This window comes from Cricetulus griseus, chromosome 5 (assembly GCF_003668045.3).
Source record: "Cricetulus griseus strain 17A/GY chromosome 5, alternate assembly CriGri-PICRH-1.0, whole genome shotgun sequence".
Taxonomy (NCBI): Eukaryota; Metazoa; Chordata; class Mammalia; order Rodentia; family Cricetidae; genus Cricetulus; species Cricetulus griseus.
In genome coordinates this window covers 137,943,394-137,961,387 of record NC_048598.1, presented here as the reverse complement: position 1 = coordinate 137,961,387, position 17,994 = coordinate 137,943,394, and the positions used below count along the sequence as shown (strand labels likewise).

Sequence of the window (17,994 nt, the reverse complement as noted above, 5' to 3'; positions counted from 1 at the left end):
AGACAGGCTCTTACTATGTAGTCCTTGCTGACCTTAAACTTACTGATATCGTCCAGGCTGGTCTCAAACTCACAGAGATCTGAATGCCTCTGCCTCCGAGGTGCTGGGATTAAAGGTGTGCACCACTACACTTGGCCTGATGACCTTTTAAAAGTGAATAATGAGGTTGTCATTAAGAAATTTAGGACTTTTTATTGCAGTCATTGATAAAATGGTTTCTGATTGACCAGATTCACTTTTCAATTAATTATAGTTGAACACTTAACTAGTGAAAGTGAAGATGATGTTTTCCTGAGAAAAGCTAAGAAACCCAAAAGAAATGTCCTGAAGTCCCCTGAGGTAAGTCATTCATTTATCACAGTGATACAATCAGGTGAAGGCCATGCTCTTTTAGACTCTGTGTCACATTTTAATTAAACTGTTTATCTGTTTTATATAGGATCAGAAAAACAGTGACATTGATTCGCCTGTTCATGCTGTAAAAAAGTCCAGGGTTCTTAGGGTAAGTAAATTCTTGGCAGTGTATAATGCCTAAGTTCTTTTTATAAGAAGGTTTGCTTTTTATTATTTCTAGGAGTGTGTGTGTGTGTGTGGGGGGGGGGGAGTGTGCACGAGCACCAGCACCTGAGAAGCAAGAAAAGGGCATCAGATGCCCTGGAGCTAAGGTTACAGCACCTAGGGTGCTGGGAACCAAACTTGGCTCCTTTGGAAGAGCAGTATATACTCTTCAGCCATAATACCTAAATTCTTTCATGATAAGTAATATAAGAAAAATGTGCGCAGAAAAATGATAGTATATTTGATCTTACAGATATACTTAACAGGTAAAAAGATAATATAACTTACGTGATTAGACTTAATACTTCTGCTAAAGAAAAGTATTTATTAGAAACTTCCCTAATGATAACATGTAGATAATACAGAAACAGACATAATAGAGAAGAAGGTAGTTCATTGAGGTGTAATTATTGAAGTTGAGATAAGAGTAAAGTAGCCTTTAGCCTAACCGCTGGGAGTTTTAGTAAGCTTCTTGGGAGAGGATGGAATATGTGTCACAGCTGACAAAAGGGGGTAGTGGGCCAAGAGAAGGTGCTGTCAACAGAGTGAACAACTACACAGTGGCCCACGGAGGAAAGTGCACCTCTGTGCTATGAGGTTTTGATCTGGAGAATTTGTCCTGCCTACTCCAACCCCAGTAACTTGTAATTGCTTCATGTTTAAAATAGTGTCTTTAACTTCCATTGTGTTTGACTGTAGCACATATCCACAGGTGATACTTCATAGATCTTATGTCTAATCTAGGATCATTTGGACATTGATAAACTTTCTATCCTCTTACTGGCTTCATCTTACTGTGTAAGAACAGTGACTACGTGGTCTCAGTTAACATTCCTTACTGCTATATTTCTTTTTCTTTTGTTTTTCTCTTTTTTGAGACAGGGTTTCTCTATAACCATATTGCTTTCTTGATTTTTGTATATTTGAATGGACTTGTGAAATCCTTGAAAATCTAAAGAAAACACTGCAGGTTTTCATCAGATAGATTGGATCTAATAATAAGTTGAGTGAACACATACACTAATACAACTGTTACCTGATTTGACATTTGTGGGTCTAATTAGTGAGAACAATTTTATTCTAAGAGAATGCTGAATCAGATACTTTATAATTAAAAATAAAAATAAAATCAATCACTCTTGAGAAATACAATGCTAAGTGAATACAGTTGTTTTTTTTCTTATGTAAGTGTTCTGTTAACTTTTTATAGTCAGAATTATCATCAAGTGACGAGAGTGAGAATTCTCACACAGCATCGGAAGACTTCAAGGATCACGACAGGAAAGCCAGAAAAGGCTTCAAAGTTCGAAAGAAACAGAATTATGTAAAGGTAATCTTTCCTTAGTCTCTTTAAATGTATATACTATTTATTACATGCACACATATACATCTGTATTAGTACACAGGTGTATACTTATACACATTAGAGATAGATAGATAGATAGATAGATAGATAGATAGATAGATAGATAGATAGATAGATAGATAGTTTTGTCTGTGTGTATCTATGCACCATGTATGTGCCTGGTACCCACACGGGCCAGAAAAACCTATTGGATCTTCTGGAATTGGAGTTACAGATGGCTGTGATCCAGCATGTGGGTGCTGGGTGAGTGAACTTGTGTTCTTTGAAAAGCAGACCATACTGTTAAGTGCTGAGCCATCTCTCCAGTGCCTCAAAACACAGTTTTTAATGAAGTATTTTCCCACACTTACCTGGCAGGGGAGATACCATGATCACGAAGGTGATTTCCCCAGGGTGAGCCTTATCCATTGCACTTGGGATGTGCTGACCCCTTCGATTTCCCCAAATGCAGGAAACTCGACTGCATAATTTGTGGTAGTGGGGACTGTGTTCGTGATCCTACCTAACAAAAGAGAAAAAAAGAAGTATTTTCCTACCTGTTTTGTATTTTTTTCTCTGAAATTAAAAATCTCAAAGTGTATTACTTTTTGTTTTTCTTTGTGTTCTGTCCTTATCTTGTTAGCAGTGTGTTATTGTGAATGATTAAATGAAGAAATTGGAATATATTGAGAACTTATTGTTCAAATTAAAGAAAATGTAGAGACAGTCCTGAGTTTTAGGAAATTTGCTTTTACAAAAAAAAAAAAAAAAAGAATTTGTTGCATCATTTGCTTTGTGTGTGAGGCAGGGGTTGGTACATACATGCCGCTGCAGGAAAGTGGAGTCGGAGCACTAACTACAGGAGTCAGTTCTCTCCTTCCACCATGTGGGCCCCAGGGATGGGGTGCAGGTGTCAATCTTTTCAAGTTTATACCTGATTCTCACTGATCAATCCCATTTTTTCCCTTAAGTATTTTGAAAAGTTCTTTGTACCCTTCCCTCCAGTAGGTACCTCTGATATTCTTTATTTCCATGCCAGGGCTTAGTTTTTAGGTCTGTTGGAAACATCCACCTAGTCGACTAGCAAATTAAATGCCGTTTTACCTAAAATTATCAGGAGAAATTTTATACAGGTATAAAAATCTTACTTTGGATTTTTGCTCTTGAAAGTGTTGACAAGAAAGCCACTTCCTTAAGAGCAATATACATGGACATAGTAGCTGGCTCCAGCTCACAGTAAATTGTGTTGCCCAGTGTTGTTCCCTACATCAGGAATGTGTAAGGTACTAGCCATGCCATGATCTCAGCAGTACACATTGTGCACATGTAATTAAATATCAAACTGTACCCCATAAATATATATAATTACATGTTAATTCAATTTTGAAATAAAACCTTTATAATTTCCAGAACAAAAACTGTAAGAGAAAATTATTTTTATTTTCTGGGTGTCTTCCTGTTTCTTCATAGAATATAGCTCGGATGTTTCTAGATGATGAAGCAGAGATTTCTGAAGAGGATGCAGGATGTGTCTCATCAGATGAAGATGATGAGCCAGAAAATGAACAGGATTCATCACTTCTTGACTTTGTAAATGACCAGACCCAGCTTTCACAGGCTCTGAATGGTAATGCTGTTATGATACTTTGTAACTAGTTCCAGTGTGTCTAATGTCATGTTTAAATATGGTCTCTTTATTAAAAGAAACTTGGCTATATAGGTATTAAATTCAGTATGTACCAAACCATTTTTGTTCATTTTCCTTTAAATCCTGTAATACTTGGTTTTAGGCTTTTTATTTACGTAGGCAGCTCAAGCATCAAATGTTCCTTTAACTAGTGTTTGGTGCCTTCCTTTTGCTGTTAATGTAAAAAAAACACCCAAGAATGAGATGCTAGAGAATACAAAAGACCTTACTCAATTTATCAGATAAGGGAGATCTGCTTTCAGAAAATAATGTGGTCAAGTAGTGTTAGAGCAAGCCCAGTTCATTCAGAGCTGATGATTCAGATTGTCTACCATCGAAGTGAGAGACGTTCTGATTGGCTCATCAATATTCAGGCCTTTCAGAGATCAGGTTTTGTCATTTTTCTGTGTTTCTGCAGACTTTGATGTAATTTAAAGCTGCAAAGTTTCTTAAAGGCCATGAGTTTAAAGAAAAAAAAAAAACTTGTTTATGGACAAATTTCTCCATACTATAATCATGGATACAGTCTCCAGAATTAGGTGTGGTGCCCTCAGTGGTCAATAATGGATAGGGCTTTTGCAGATCTCAGTAACATTCAATGATAAGAGCAATTTCAAAGGCAGCAGTGCTCCCAGACTAGCATCTTTGGAGGGAAGCAGGAGGCACAAAGACAGCAGTTACATCACTGTCTATCTGGCAGTGTTAATACAGTCGCTCAATCTCTTTTAGAGCTGCCGAGGCAGTACAAAGGATAGTGGTGGCTCCTGTGAGAGTAGTGCTGATGGGAGAACGATTAGATTTTGGAGAGCTAGGGGTGACAGGGTTCTCAGTGCAGTTGCAGAGTGGATGGGTGGAGTTCTGCTACACAGCCAACAAGATGGAGTGCTTTGAACAAAGACATCGAGTCTCCACTTAGACACAGCACCTTTGAAAGAAAAGATTTTGGGCTGGAGAGATGGCTCAGAGGTTAAGAGCACTGGCTGCTCATCCAGAGGTCCTGAGTTCAATTCCCAGCAACTACATGGTGGCTCACAACCATCTGTAATGAGATCTGATACCCTTTTCTGGCATGTAGGCATGCACACAGACAGAGCACTGATACCTAAAAAAATTAGAGAAATAAGTAAAAACTTTAAAGAAAAAAGAAAGATTTCAAAGCTGTTATATTTTTTTTATTTTTTATTTTTTTATTTTATTTATTTATTTATTTATTTATTTATTTGGTTTTTCGAGACAGGGTTTCTCTGTTTAGCTATGGAGCCTATCCTGGCACTTGCCCTGGAGACCAGGCTGGCCTCGAACTCACAGAGATCCACCTGCCTCTGCCTCCCAGTGCTGGAATTAAAGGCGGCAAAGCTGTTTTGAAAGTACAAAGAAGCCAGGTGGTGGTGGCGCACTCCTTTAATCCCAGCACCCAAAGTGCCATAAGTAACCAGGGGCTCTCTTGCCTCAATTTCTGCAGTGCTGTGATGTATTTGGGTTTTGGATGAGATCTTACTATGTTGCCGAAGCTGATCTATACATACAGACATACCTGTGTCTGTTTGTGTATGCATGTGTATGTGTGTATCTTCTCCATAAACCTTTTCTTAATGTTGAGCCATATAGACTTGGAGTGGTCAAAGTTAAATGAAAATTTTCATGTAAGTGATCTTGCTGACTTATTTTCAATTTTTCTCCTTACCCAGATTCCGAAATGAGAGCTATTTACATGAAATCTGTACGTAGTCCACTGATGAGCACTAAGTACAAAATGGTCCGTGAGAAACATAGCAACATGAACATTTTCTCACAGGTACTTACTACAGAATAGTAGAGGGTTTCCTAGTGCGATTTGAAATGTAGTTGTATCAACAAAGCTTCCGTTCTGTCTTTAAACTTAGGAAGTCAGATCTGGCTTGAATAATTGTACTGTGAAATTTTTCCCAGATGTGAGAATTAGCTTAAGGGAAATGAATAGAATTTGATCATCTATTAATTAATTTTCATATGTCATACCTCTTTTAAGAGGTTTCATTTTTCATAGAAATGTTTCTAAAATTTACAGATGGATCTTTCATTTCTTTGTTGGTGCTTTGCAATAGGATTTCACTATGTAGCCAAACGTGCTATGTAACTAAGGTGCCATATATAACTAGAGATTCTCCTGCCTCCCCCTCCTCCTCTGGGGTGCTGGGATGCTGTTGAGTTTTGGAGGAGATCGTGCTGTGTTGCCCATGCTGATCTTTGTTTACTTACTGATTGCAGCATTGGTGATGATAAACCCAGTGACTCCCACATGCTAGGCCAGTGCTGTATCTAGGCCAGTGGTTCTCAGCCTTCCTAATGCTGCAACCCTTTAATTCCTCATATTGTGGTGACCCCCAACCATTAAATATATTCATTGACACTTCAGAACTGGAATTTTGATACCATTATGAATTGTAATATAAGTATTTTTTGGAGGTAGAGGTTTGCCAGAGGGATCTCGTCCACTGCTCTAAGCTCTTACCCACACATATCCATTGGATTTGAACTCAAAAGATCCTTCTGCTTCAGTCTTCCATGTGGCTAGGATTTTAAGTACACACCGTGATGCATGGCTGGGATAGCTTTCCTTTAAGGTAATATTTAGAGTAATAATTCTCTCTATCCATAAATTGCCATGTTCACCGTAATAATAAATCTCTATACTTAATGCTGTGCTTATTTGGTAACATGACACAAGTTTTTCTTATTTACTTTTCTGGCTGCCTACAGTTGACTGTAAATTTCTAGAGGGTAAAATGTTATCTTTCTTTTTCTTTTATAGTTTTTCGAGAAAGGGTTTCTCTGTGTAGCCTTAGCTGTCCTGGATCTTGCTCTTCAGACCAGGCTAGCCTGGAACTCACAGAGCTCTGCCTGCCTCTGCCTTCTGAGTGCTAGGATTAAAGGTGTGTGCCACCACCACTGCCTGGCTCTTTTTTTTTTTTTTTCTTTTTTTAAATCTCTCAGTCCTCATTTCCCCCCATAATGAAGGTACTAAGTACATGTTCATGAAATGGGATAAACATTAGTGCCTCAAAGAATGTAAATTCAAACTAGTTAGAAGATAAATATTTTTGTCTATTTATATTATAGATTCCTGAGCAAGATGAAGACTATTTGGAGGACAGTTTCTGTGTTGATGAAGAGGAGTCTTGCAAAAGCCAATCATGTGAAGAAGAAATTTGTGTTGATTTTAACTTAACTAAAGATTCCTTTACAGATGAGAATGTAAGATATAAAACCCGATATGCAGAAAAGCTAAAGCAAATGAGCATGAAACAAAGAAAGAAAAAAAAGAAACTCTCTAGAATTATCTTACCAGATGATGATTCTGATGAGGAGGAAAATACTGTGGATGACAGAGAGAACTCTGGTACCCACAGAAGCACTGCTGACAAGCACACACAGCAGGGCCACCAGTGCAGTTTAGGCCCCCCCGGGTCTTCAGCGAAGTCCTTAGTCCTTTCTAATCCAGCAGCGAATCAGAAACCCACACAGAGACCACAGGCGATACAGAGTGTAATGGATGCCCTTCCTGAGGTCGTGAGTCTCAAGGCTCAGGACCACAGTACAATCACTTCCACTTCATCTCCGTGTACAAAGGCATGTGGGCAATATCCAGTAGAGTTGAAGGTATGTATGAAAATGAAGAAAAGTGCCATCATATTTATTTAAAAGAGTTGTTGTGTGTGTGTGGGGGGGGGGCGGTGTTTTCTTTTTTGTATTTTATACTAAATAACTAAATCAAAGGGGAAAAAATAGTGCTTTGTTTTGTTCTGGTTTTGTTTTGTTTTGAAATGGGGTCTTCTGTAGCCCAGATCAGTCTCAAACATGAACCTGGGGTTGGCTGGCTGCCAGCCTCACTCTAGGTTCACTGGAAGATGCTGTCATATAAAGGATTGTGACAAAGAGTGATAGGGCAGGACACTTGAAGTCTTTCTGCCTGCTGCAAGTTTACAGGCAGGCTTATAACCACAAGTGTGCATATGCCACGCATGCGTATACTGCATGTTGAATTAGTCACAAATAATTGCTGCTGTGTGTTGAGTTGTTTAACATAGGGTCTTGCTGTGTAGCGCAGACTTGGCTCAAACTCTTTAGCCCGTGTTGACCTTGAACTTCCTACCGCAGCCTCCCTGGTGCTAGGATGGGCAGGTGGATTCCACCACACCTGGCTCTGCTTTGCCATGTTTTGTGAAGGATTTTGCATTTAATTCATAGCAGATATTGGTTGTAGCTGTCTTAGAGTGTCTGGCTTCATAGATGCTGATCTTGTAGAGCAAATTAAGAGAATCCTCAAGTTTTGAGAAAAGTTTGCAAAGTATCAGCATTACTTCTTGTGTAAATGAAGCCACATGCTCCTGGGCTTGTTAGGGTTAGTTATTGCATCTCTCCTTCCTTTCTTTCTTTCTTTCTTTCTTTCTTTCTTTCTTTCTTTCTTTCTTTCTTTCTTTCTTTCTTTCTTTCAAGACTGGTTTCTCTGTATAACAGCCCGGCCAGTCTTGGAAGAACTCGCTTTGTAGACCAGGCTGGCTCTGAACTCACAGAGCTCCACTTGCCTCTTGCGCTGGAATTAAGTGTGCACCACCACCATGCAGCTACATCTCTCCTTTTTATCTAGTAATGTTTCCTGTTTTTTCTTCAGTTGGTTCCACTAATTTAGGTGTTTCTAGAAACTCATCCACACCATTTAGGTTGTTCAATTTGTTGGCCTATTGATGCTCATTGTATTTATTTATTTTGGATTTTCGAGACAGGGTTTCTCTGTGGCTTTTGGAGGCTGTCCTGGAACTTGCTCTTATAGACCAGGCTGGTCTCGAACTCACAGAGATCCGCCTGCCTCTGCCTCCTGAGTGCTGGGATTTAGGATGTGCCCCACCACCACATGGCCCATTGTATTTTTTTTATAATCCTTTTTAGTTCCTTAAAGTTTGGGATTTTTATTAGCATATATTAATTGTACATAACCACCAATAATGATATTTTCATACATGTATATAACATATTTTGATTATATTTACTCCCATTACCCTCTTGTCCCCCTTTTACTCCTGATCCCTTTTCATTTTCCTCACCTCCACTTTTATATCTCTTTTGATTTGGTGACCCAGTGAATTTCCTTAGGGTCACATTTCCTTAGGGCATGAGTGAGAGATTATTTACAAGGGAATGGGCATCTTACCTACGTGGCTATACTGCAGAAAATGGCTGTCTCCCACAGCAAACGGTGACTGCCTATCGAGCCTCAGGTTGGGGCGGGTCCTTGTGGGCCCCCTCTACATTGTTCCCTGTTATATTGCTAATTGTAGTCATTTCAGACTTTTGACATCTATTGTTGGTTTGCTTGGTAGTGACTTTTTTTGTGGGAAAGGTGGTTTTAATTCTATTTATAGGAATAAGTGATTATTTATGGGGCGTGTCTCCTATAATCCCACCACTCAAAACCTAAGCCAGGAATGTATGTTTGTGGCCAGCCTGGGCAACACAGGAGTGGTCATCTTGTTTGCTGTGTAGTAGGCAAACTAGGCCAGACCTCAGAGCAGCTGTTTCTCCAAGTTGCTCTGGTTCTCTTTGTTGGGGGAAATAGACTTTGGTCTCTTTGATTCTGGATTAGTTTCTAGGCCTTTTCAGTGGTCAGAGCTATGAAGCTTTTAGAATCACACGACAACTTTGGAATAATGGTCTCGGTTTTTAATATCAGAGCAGTTATTGAGTGTTGGGAGATGGCTTGGCAGGTAACAGTTCTTGCTGCATAAATTTAACATGAGTTTGGTCCCATGGGGCCAACATAAAAAGCTAGATGTTGTAGCTGGCATCCCTAATCCCAGCACTCATGTGGCAAGATGGCAGAGACAAGAGAATCACCCCAGAGCTCGTGGGGTCAGCTAGCCTGAAGTGCGCCGTATGGCAGAACCAGCAAGAGAGACCCTGTGTCACCATGGTGGCAGGAGAACTTGTTCTTTAAGCCACATCCATGTGTGGCACGCTTTGTCTACACTTACAAACACACTTAGTCTACATACCCACAGTATAAACCAGTACAGTTAATGGAATAAGTTCAGGAAGTTTTGAGTATGTCGATTCTTTGATTATTTTCATTTAAAGAATTCATAATTATTTACAAATTACTTTTATTCTATTTGCCCTGTCAGCTGGGTCTTTAAGTTTTTTTTTTTTTTCCCACTTCTTAGAGATTCTCTGGGCACAAATTAAAATACACAAAATAAATTCAGTTTGCAACTGTGTTTATACGTTTTACTCTCATACAAAGGAAATCATTTAAAATATATGTACATTTGTTTTTCTATTTTATGAGCTACATAGGAAGATCCATTTATATTTTTAATCTCCTTTACTTAGATAATAGCATCCAGTGCACACTTGGCAGCACTTGGCTTTTCATTTCAGTACCATCCAAGAGTTTATACTACAGCAGATATCTATTGTTTTACCCCTATAATCCTTACTGTGTGATTGTATCATACTTTCAACCATTTAATATCTGTGTGTATTTGGCTTGTTTCGAATCTTCCACTCTATTTGTGTGTGGTGTCCTAATGTCAAACCCAGTGTTCTGCTATTGAGCTGCATCCCAGCCTTTGATGTTTTGAGACAGGATCTCTTTGGTTTGGGTTCTTCCATTGTGTTTTCTTGCTTGCTTGTTTGTTTGAGGTAGGGACTTATCATCCTATAGCCCAGGCTGTCCTCAAACTTTGATTCTCCTGCCTCAGGCTATTGAGTGCTAGGGTTATTGGGGCCTCCAACCATGTCCAGACAACCTTCTTGTCCCTTTATTTCTTATAAATAGTTCTCTAACAATGCCCATGTGTTCCCACTTGTCCTTTTGAGATGGATTTCTTCTGTGGCCTTGCTATAGAAGGCAAATGTACACGAAATGGTGACAGTTCTCTTAACTTCTCCATGGGGTCTTTGCCTTCTTTTTCTACCAGCAATTTAGAATTCCTGATTGTTTAGAGCCTCACCAACAGAATATAATCTATCTTGTGAGAAATGGCATTAGCATGTACAGTTTTAAGGTGGCATTTTTCTTGTCATAGCAACATTTGCATTTCTTTTTGGAGAACACTTAAAAAGTTTTTTATTGGAGGATTTTGCCAACTGTGTAGGTATTGTTTGTACTTTGGCTTCAATCTCACTGTGCTAGAAAGCTTCATTGGTTGATCAGATTTTAAAAAAGATTCCCTGTCACCACCAATGTCAAGATTAACTGGTTCTTGCTTTCTGCTTTCATGTAATCGATTTCTTTAGACAATGAATAGTTTTATTTTTTTAAGCAGAGGTTTTGTACAACATAGTATGCATGTTCTTTGTACACCTCATCTCTACATAAAGAGCTCATTCTGAGCTGGTTTGGCAGCAAGAATTTGGGTTTGTTTTTTCTCCATTAATTTTCGGGCCTCTCATTTTTGTTTTTGACCTCTGTGCATGTAAGCTGGTCATGTGTCATGTTTCCTACAGTGCTAAGTGTGAGTTCTGATCTTGAGCTACATCTTCAGCTCCAGTTGTTTTAAACTGTTCCTGCAAAGCTGGAGAGAGCTAAGCAGTTAAGAACACTTGTTCTCTTGAAGGAAATCCAGGTCAGTTCCCAGCACCCATGTTCAGTGATTTCTTTTCTGTCATTCCTATAACCACCTGTAAATCCAATTTGAGGGGTTCACTCTTTTCTGGCCTCTTTGGGCACCTGCACACATGTGGTGCACATACATACACACAGGCATGCATGTGCACATGCGTGCGTGCGCACACACACACACAAACACACACACACAGGGTTTTCTTTTAAGTATTAGCAGGGTTGGGCAAGAAGGCTCCGAGGGTAAGAGCGCTTGCCATGCAGCCTTGTTATTTGAGTTTGATCCTTGGTTCCTGTGGAGAGATATCTGTAAGGAATTGACTCCAAATTGTCCTGTGTTCTCCATATGTGCACCAGGGCATGCACCCATGCACACATCATGTAATAATACAGTTTTTGAAACTAAACTTAAAAAGACTAGTGGGGTTTAGACAAAGTTCAATGGACAGTGCTTGCCTAGCAAGTGTGAGGTTCTAGGTTCAGTCCTTACTACTGCCTTCTCACTTGACAGAGAGAGAGAGAGAGAGAGAGAGAGAGAGAGAGAGAGAGAGAGAGAGCATGTCATTTAAGGGTTAGGGGTGTAGCTTAATGGTAGAACACTTGTCTAGCATGCAAAAGACCCTGGGTTCACGACTATAGAACAAAGAAACCCAAACATACAGTTAAGGTTTGTTTTCAGCTAGATGTACTTTCTGGTTATCTAATCCCCAGTCCTTTATTCCTGAGATGCATTTCAGTCTGCTTTCGTGTTATTAAGACATTCTTTTCTCTAGCTTAAAAATTATATTTTCCCTGTAAAAACTTCTTTTCTTCCTGCTTGGTTTAGACTTCATTGGATTTCATTGTCTTCCTATTCCTTTTGTTGGTTGTCAATGGTAGCTTACTCGGGGCCGTTAGAGTGGTGGCTCCTTCTATCTCCAGTCACATTTGTCATGGTGGACTTTAAGTAAGGGATGTTTTCAGCAGGGAGAATCAGTGTCACGTGTGACATTCATAGCACTGATGCATATTCAAGACAATGTTTTCTCCTTTCAGGTTGGTGATCAGGAGAAAGGCAGCATCTCGGCAGCATCCTCTTCTAATACAGTCCCTAGACTTCCACAAGAAGGACACAGAGCTTGCATTCTTGTAGACAGTCGGGAAATCACTTCTGGTTTAGAAGTCATTTCTTCGCTAAGAACAGTTCATGGCTTACAAGTAGAGGTTTGTCCTCTTCATGGCTGTGACTACATCATAAGTAACCGCATGGTGGTAGAAAGGAAGTCTCAGTCTGAAATGTTAAATAATGGCAATAAGAACAAGTTCATCGAGCAGATCCAGCGCCTGCAGAGCATGTTCCAAAGAATATGTGTGATTGTGGAAAAAGACAGAGAAAAAGCAGGTTTGTCTTTTCAAATGTTTACAAGACTAAACAAAACTGACTGTTATTTAATTATTCTTCTGCTGCCAGGGTATACCATTTCTTACTTGATACCAGTATGCTTTTCATTGGTCATTGTATTTTAATGAGGCTTATGAAATTGAACAATGAGAAACCAAAGGCAAAGCAGACTGGTCATAAGACTTTTCCAGGAACAGCAGAAAGCATGAGTACCTTTAGTAACCACACCTTTGATTAAATCCCTTGTTATCTTGCTTTGAGGATTAAGAGTAACCACACCTTAGACCAAATCTCTTGCTATCTAGGTAAGACATCCATACCTTAGACCAAGCATCCTTCAGTAGCTACTCCTTAGACCTTTAGGTCTTAGGACTCTAACCTTGAAAGAGCAAGGGTAGGTTTGAACCCTGTGACCTTAAGTCAAGATAAGAAGCAGAGCCATTTCTATGAACCCCGACAGAGATCTGCCTGTCTCTGCCTCCCAAGCGCTGGGATTAGAAGCACACGCCACCACTGCCCAGCAAGATGCTAGAATTCTAATAAAGTAGATCAGTTATTCTCCCTGATTTTAGTTACTAAACTTCATTTTCCCTGAATATGAAACTTTTAGGAGACACCTCAAGAATGTTTAGAAGAACGAAGTGCTATGACAGTCTGCTAACCTCCTTAGTTGGGGCTGGAATCCGAATCCTTTTCAGCTCTGGACAAGAAGAAACTGCATATCTCCTAAAGGAGCTGTCATTGGTGGAACAAAGAAAGAATGTTGGCATTCACTCAGCAGTGCTGAATCCTAGTAAATGTGAGGCACTTCAGTTCTATTTAAGTATTCCCAGCACAAGTTATATAACTGCCTTAAACATGTGTCACTGGTTTCCATCTGTGAAAAAGATGGCTAACAGGTATGTCTATTTTACTAGTATTTGTAAATGGTTACTATTTTTTTTTAAAAAAAATCTTTGAAGCCGGGTAGTGGCTTTAATCCCAGCACTCGGGAGGCAGAGGCAGGTGGATCTCTGTGAGTTCGAGACCAGCCTGGTCTACAAGATCTAGTTCCAGGACAGCCTCCAAAGCCACAGAGAAACCCTGTCTCGAAAAACCAAAAAAAAAAAAAAAAAATTTTGTGTGTGTGTGTGTGTGTGTGTGTGTGTGTGTGTGTGCGCGTGCGCACGCATGCGCGCGCGCACACACACACACACACACACAAACGTCCCCCAGCCTGCGACAGTGTGCACATCAGAGTCAAAGGAGTTGGTTTGGGAGTTGGTTCTCTCCCACCATGTGGTCAGGCTTGGTGACAGAAACCTCTACCCATCTTGCCAGCCACTCTGATTCTTATAAAAACATTTTCTATGCCTTTTGCTTATTATCTATAGAGTTCGTATTGTAAAAGTTTATACCTTGGAATTCCCGCTGGTACCTTAGTATTTTTTTTTACATCATTTTATCCCTTTTAACGCTTCCCAGCTATGCTCTCCCCAAATTGATAGCCTCTTTTATTTTAAATAATTGTTATATACATATGTTACATTTGTATATAACATATACAATATGTTATAACATATATACATATGTTACATTTATGCACAAATTTATGTAAACATCACATGCTCAGTCCATTTTGTGTGTATATGGTTTCAAGGCTGAACATTCTACACTGGAAAGGTAAGAGGCTCATCCCTGGGGGAGGCTAATTTTCCTTCTCCCAGAAGTCATTAGTTGCCTGTAGTTCTTTGTCTGTGAGTGAGACCCTGGGAAATGTTCCCCTTCCACAGTGACACGTGCATCGGTACTGCCTTGCTCAAGTCTTGTTTACGCAGTCATTTATATTGTGTCTTGGTCCTTGTTGAACTGTCTTGTCTTTGTGAGCAGATGCTGTCCTGTCCACCATCCTATTGCTAGATTTCCCATGGAGCTTATTTGTTGATTTTCATTGTCAGCATTGCAGGTTGGGTTTTCTTGTTTTGTTTTGGTGGTTTATTTATTTTTTGTACTGCCTTAGTTGATTCAGCTGTTTTGTGTTACCAGTAAGTTTATTCTTTAAACATACAATCATTCCTTTGACTTCTGTCTGGGATCTCATCTAACCCACTCCCACTAGATGCCAATATTGTATAACTAGTAATACTTTGACTTGTCTTGGTTTTTGTGTTTATTCTTCCATGTGTATATATATTTGTTATTCTAGTTTTTAATCATATATTATGTTCATGTAATGGATGTAAAACTTTATATCTTAAACTTGCATTTTTCTGGTTACTAATTAAGTTGGTAGTCTCTTTTTAAATTAAAATATAATTGATTCATCCCCCCTTTCCTCCTTCCTTCTCCATCTCATGTCACCTTCCTCCTTTCACTTATAATGATGGCCTCTCTTTATTGTTATGCACACATACACATAACTATATAAATACAACCTGCTGAGTCTGTGTTACTTGTCTGATTTAAGGGCTGTCTACTTGGTACTGGATAACTAATTGGGCCCATTGGGCCCATTCCTGGAAAAGACTAATTGTCCTTCTCTCTGCAGTCATTGGTTGCCTGTAATTCTTTGTCTATAGGTAGGGCCCTGAGAGAATTTTTTCCCCTCCATGTTAGTATGTCTATTGTTGTCACTTCTGTAGGTCTTGTTGAAGCAGCCATGTTCTTGAGGTGTTATGGGTGTACCTTCCCTATCATTTCTAGGAAATGCAATCTCACAAAAGATTTCCCGGTCCTCTGGCCCTTATAATCTTTTCACCACTTCTTCCTTAAGCCCTCAGTGCATTTGGGTTGTAGATGTATCCACTGGGTCTGGGCATCTTACAATTAGATTATCTCCACATTTTGACCTGTTGTGGTTTTCTGTAATGATCTCCCATCTGCTGCAAAGAGGAGCTTTATATGTATAATATATGGGTGTGTATATCATATATATCCAATGTTTATTATATATAATGTATTTTATGTAACATACATGTATGTGTGTATGCTTTGCCTCCATATATATCCAGAAAAGGATGTCACATCCCAGGGTATTAGAGTTACAGACAGTTGAAGCACCATGTTGGGTTGAACTTAGTTCCTGTGGAAAGAGTAACCAGTGATTGAAATCATCTCCCCATTCCCCAAAAGCAGCTTCTTTGTTGAAGACAGAGTTACATTTATCTGTGGGTATCAGGTTAAGTTTTAGAATATAGGTAGGAATTATGCTTTCTAGTAAAGGGTCTCCTTCAAGATCCATGATGTAATAAGCTACAGGTAGTTGACAAGGTTTAACGTATCAGGCATGGTTTCCCTTCTGTTGAGTAGGCAGTTAAACAGCTATTGACCACCACAAGATATGAGTGCCAGTGACTACTGCACTTTTAGAGGTGTCTAGTCCATTGTGGTTCACAGAGAGGTAGAGCTGCTGATCGTTTTCCTCCCTTGGCAGCTTTCAAAGCAGTCTGTGTCCTAGGTGTGTGGTGCCTTCAGCAACCAACAGGGGCTTACCTTTAACCTCCTAGAGGCCACATCAATAGCCTATATTATGGGGCCGGAGAGATGGCTCAGCGGTTAAGAGCACTGACTGTTCTTCCAAGAGGTCCTGAGTTCAATTCCCAGCAACCACATGGTGGCTCACAACCACCTTGAATGAGATCTGATGCCCTCTGCTGGCATGCAGGAAGAAGACATAGTAAATAAATGATAAAAAAAAAAAATCTTAAAAAAAAAAAAAGCCTATATTGTTAAGAGTCTTGTCTGACCCTAAATAACTACTCAAAGGGAGGTTTCTCATGCCTGCTACTGGAGTTCTACTAGTCCATGGCTCTTGTGGGAAACATTGTCAGCCAAAGTCACATAACTTCATCTAAGCTATATTTATAATATTCATTTATATGTATTTGTCATGTTAGGTAAATATTAAAAATAGGATAATTCCTTAAGGCTTTTTGCAAACATCCTAATGCTAAGGACATATTAGCTAGCTGCATAAGGGAAGAGGTTTTTTGTCACTGGTAACTGAATACCGTGCTTCATACCTACTAGGCAAGTGCTCTACCAAGGAGTCACATCTCTAGCCCGAGGCATGATAAAAATGGTGAATTTCATAAATGCCAGGTTCACTGTTTCTCTTTCTTTTCAGCTCACCTGAAGAAATCTCTGCGTGTGCTCAAGTAACTCATCAAAAGGCTGAGGAGATCTACAGATATATTCACTATACATTTGACATACAAATGCTACCAAGTGATCTGAATCAGGAGAGTCTAAAATCTGATGCATGCTCAGCACTTAAAGTATGATTATGAAAGAACTCTCACTATACTAATATACTTAATAATCATTGTAGTTTGTAATTACCAGTATAAATATGTAAATATTCCATGTGGTAAAGGTATCTTTATATATTATATACTTTTTTATTTATAGACTATAATTTATTTTTAAAAGGAAATCTTTGGTGTTCCATAATCATTTTGACCAAACTGTGAAACAACTTTTTATTGAATAAATCAAGGCCGTGTGAAGTGGTGTTCATACTGGCTTAAACATCTAAGAAAACAAGCCAAGGGACTGGGAGATGATCAGCTGCCTAAGTTCTTGCTGCACAAACCTAAGGACCTGATAACCTGAGTTCATCCCCAACACCCAGGTAAAGACCAGATACACGGGTGCACACCTGGAGTCATAGGGCTAGGGAATTTAGAGACTGGAGGATAATGGGAGCTTGCTAACTAGTATGGCAGAATTGGTGAGCTCCAGGTTCAGTGGAAGACTCTGTCTCATAAATAAGGTGAAGAATAATAAATGCGCAGTGGTGGCACATGCCTTTAATCCCAGCACTGTGGAGGCAGATGCAGGTGGATCCTGGTCTACAGAGTGAGTTCCAGGACAGTTATGGCTACACAGAAAAACCCTGTCAAGAAAAAGGAAAAACAAACAAAAAACTGCAGTAACAAAAAATATCTCATGTCGATTTCTGGCCACCACATACATATATGCTTGCCTGTGTGTATACATCTGCATATATACACCTATGATGAGCATGATGACTCTGGTGATACACACCTAGAATATCAGCATGCTATTATCACTATGAATAACTATAAATAATACATAGCCAGTAATGGTCAGGATATGTTTAATAAGTAAATGCCAACCAACAGGAAACCAGAGCAAGCCGAAACAGTAGACAAAAGAGAGCCACCATGTGCCTTGGCTATCCCTTTAAACCTTTACCATGTCACCTTGACCACACCCTGATGGGCGTGGTCACACACACACGTATCCAGCCCTTAAGAGGCGTGGTTACCGTGTCTCCCTACATGCTATAACCCAAGGCAGTAGGTACTTGAGTAACTTGTACTGCATATGAATTGTAATACTCAACATTTTAAGTATCAGCACCCCTACCAGGTGGCTCACAAATTCGTAATTCCAGCTGTGGCACATCCAATTTCTCT

The 17,994-nt window shown here is 39.5% G+C and overlaps 1 protein-coding gene and 1 non-coding gene across 4 annotated transcripts in view; both read left to right on the top strand.

Annotated features, from left to right (window-relative positions):
• Positions 1 to 17,068, top strand: part of Fancm (FA complementation group M) — a 52,140-nt gene extending 35,072 nt beyond the window's left edge. For 2 of the 3 annotated variants that reach the window (XM_027416506.2, XM_027416508.2), the window contains 9 exons: positions 254 to 339; positions 440 to 502; positions 1,769 to 1,888; positions 3,374 to 3,530; positions 5,279 to 5,385; positions 6,690 to 7,229; positions 12,226 to 12,571; positions 13,182 to 13,470; positions 16,677 to 17,068. In XM_027416506.2, the coding sequence (XP_027272307.1) occupies positions 254 to 339; positions 440 to 502; positions 1,769 to 1,888; positions 3,374 to 3,530; positions 5,279 to 5,385; positions 6,690 to 7,229; positions 12,226 to 12,571; positions 13,182 to 13,470; positions 16,677 to 16,833 (1,865 nt within the window). In that variant the 3' untranslated portion in view covers positions 16,834 to 17,068. Of the gene's footprint in view, positions 1 to 253; positions 340 to 439; positions 503 to 1,768; positions 1,889 to 3,373; positions 3,531 to 5,278; positions 5,386 to 6,689; positions 7,230 to 12,225; positions 12,572 to 13,181; positions 13,471 to 16,676 lie in introns of those variants that run through there. The other variant, XM_027416507.2, reaches the window with a different exon arrangement.
• Positions 2,267 to 2,426, top strand: LOC113831399. The gene has a single exon (XR_003485523.1). It is a non-coding gene; the product is annotated as a U1 spliceosomal RNA (small nuclear RNA).
• Positions 17,069 to 17,994: the final 926 nt, after the last annotated feature.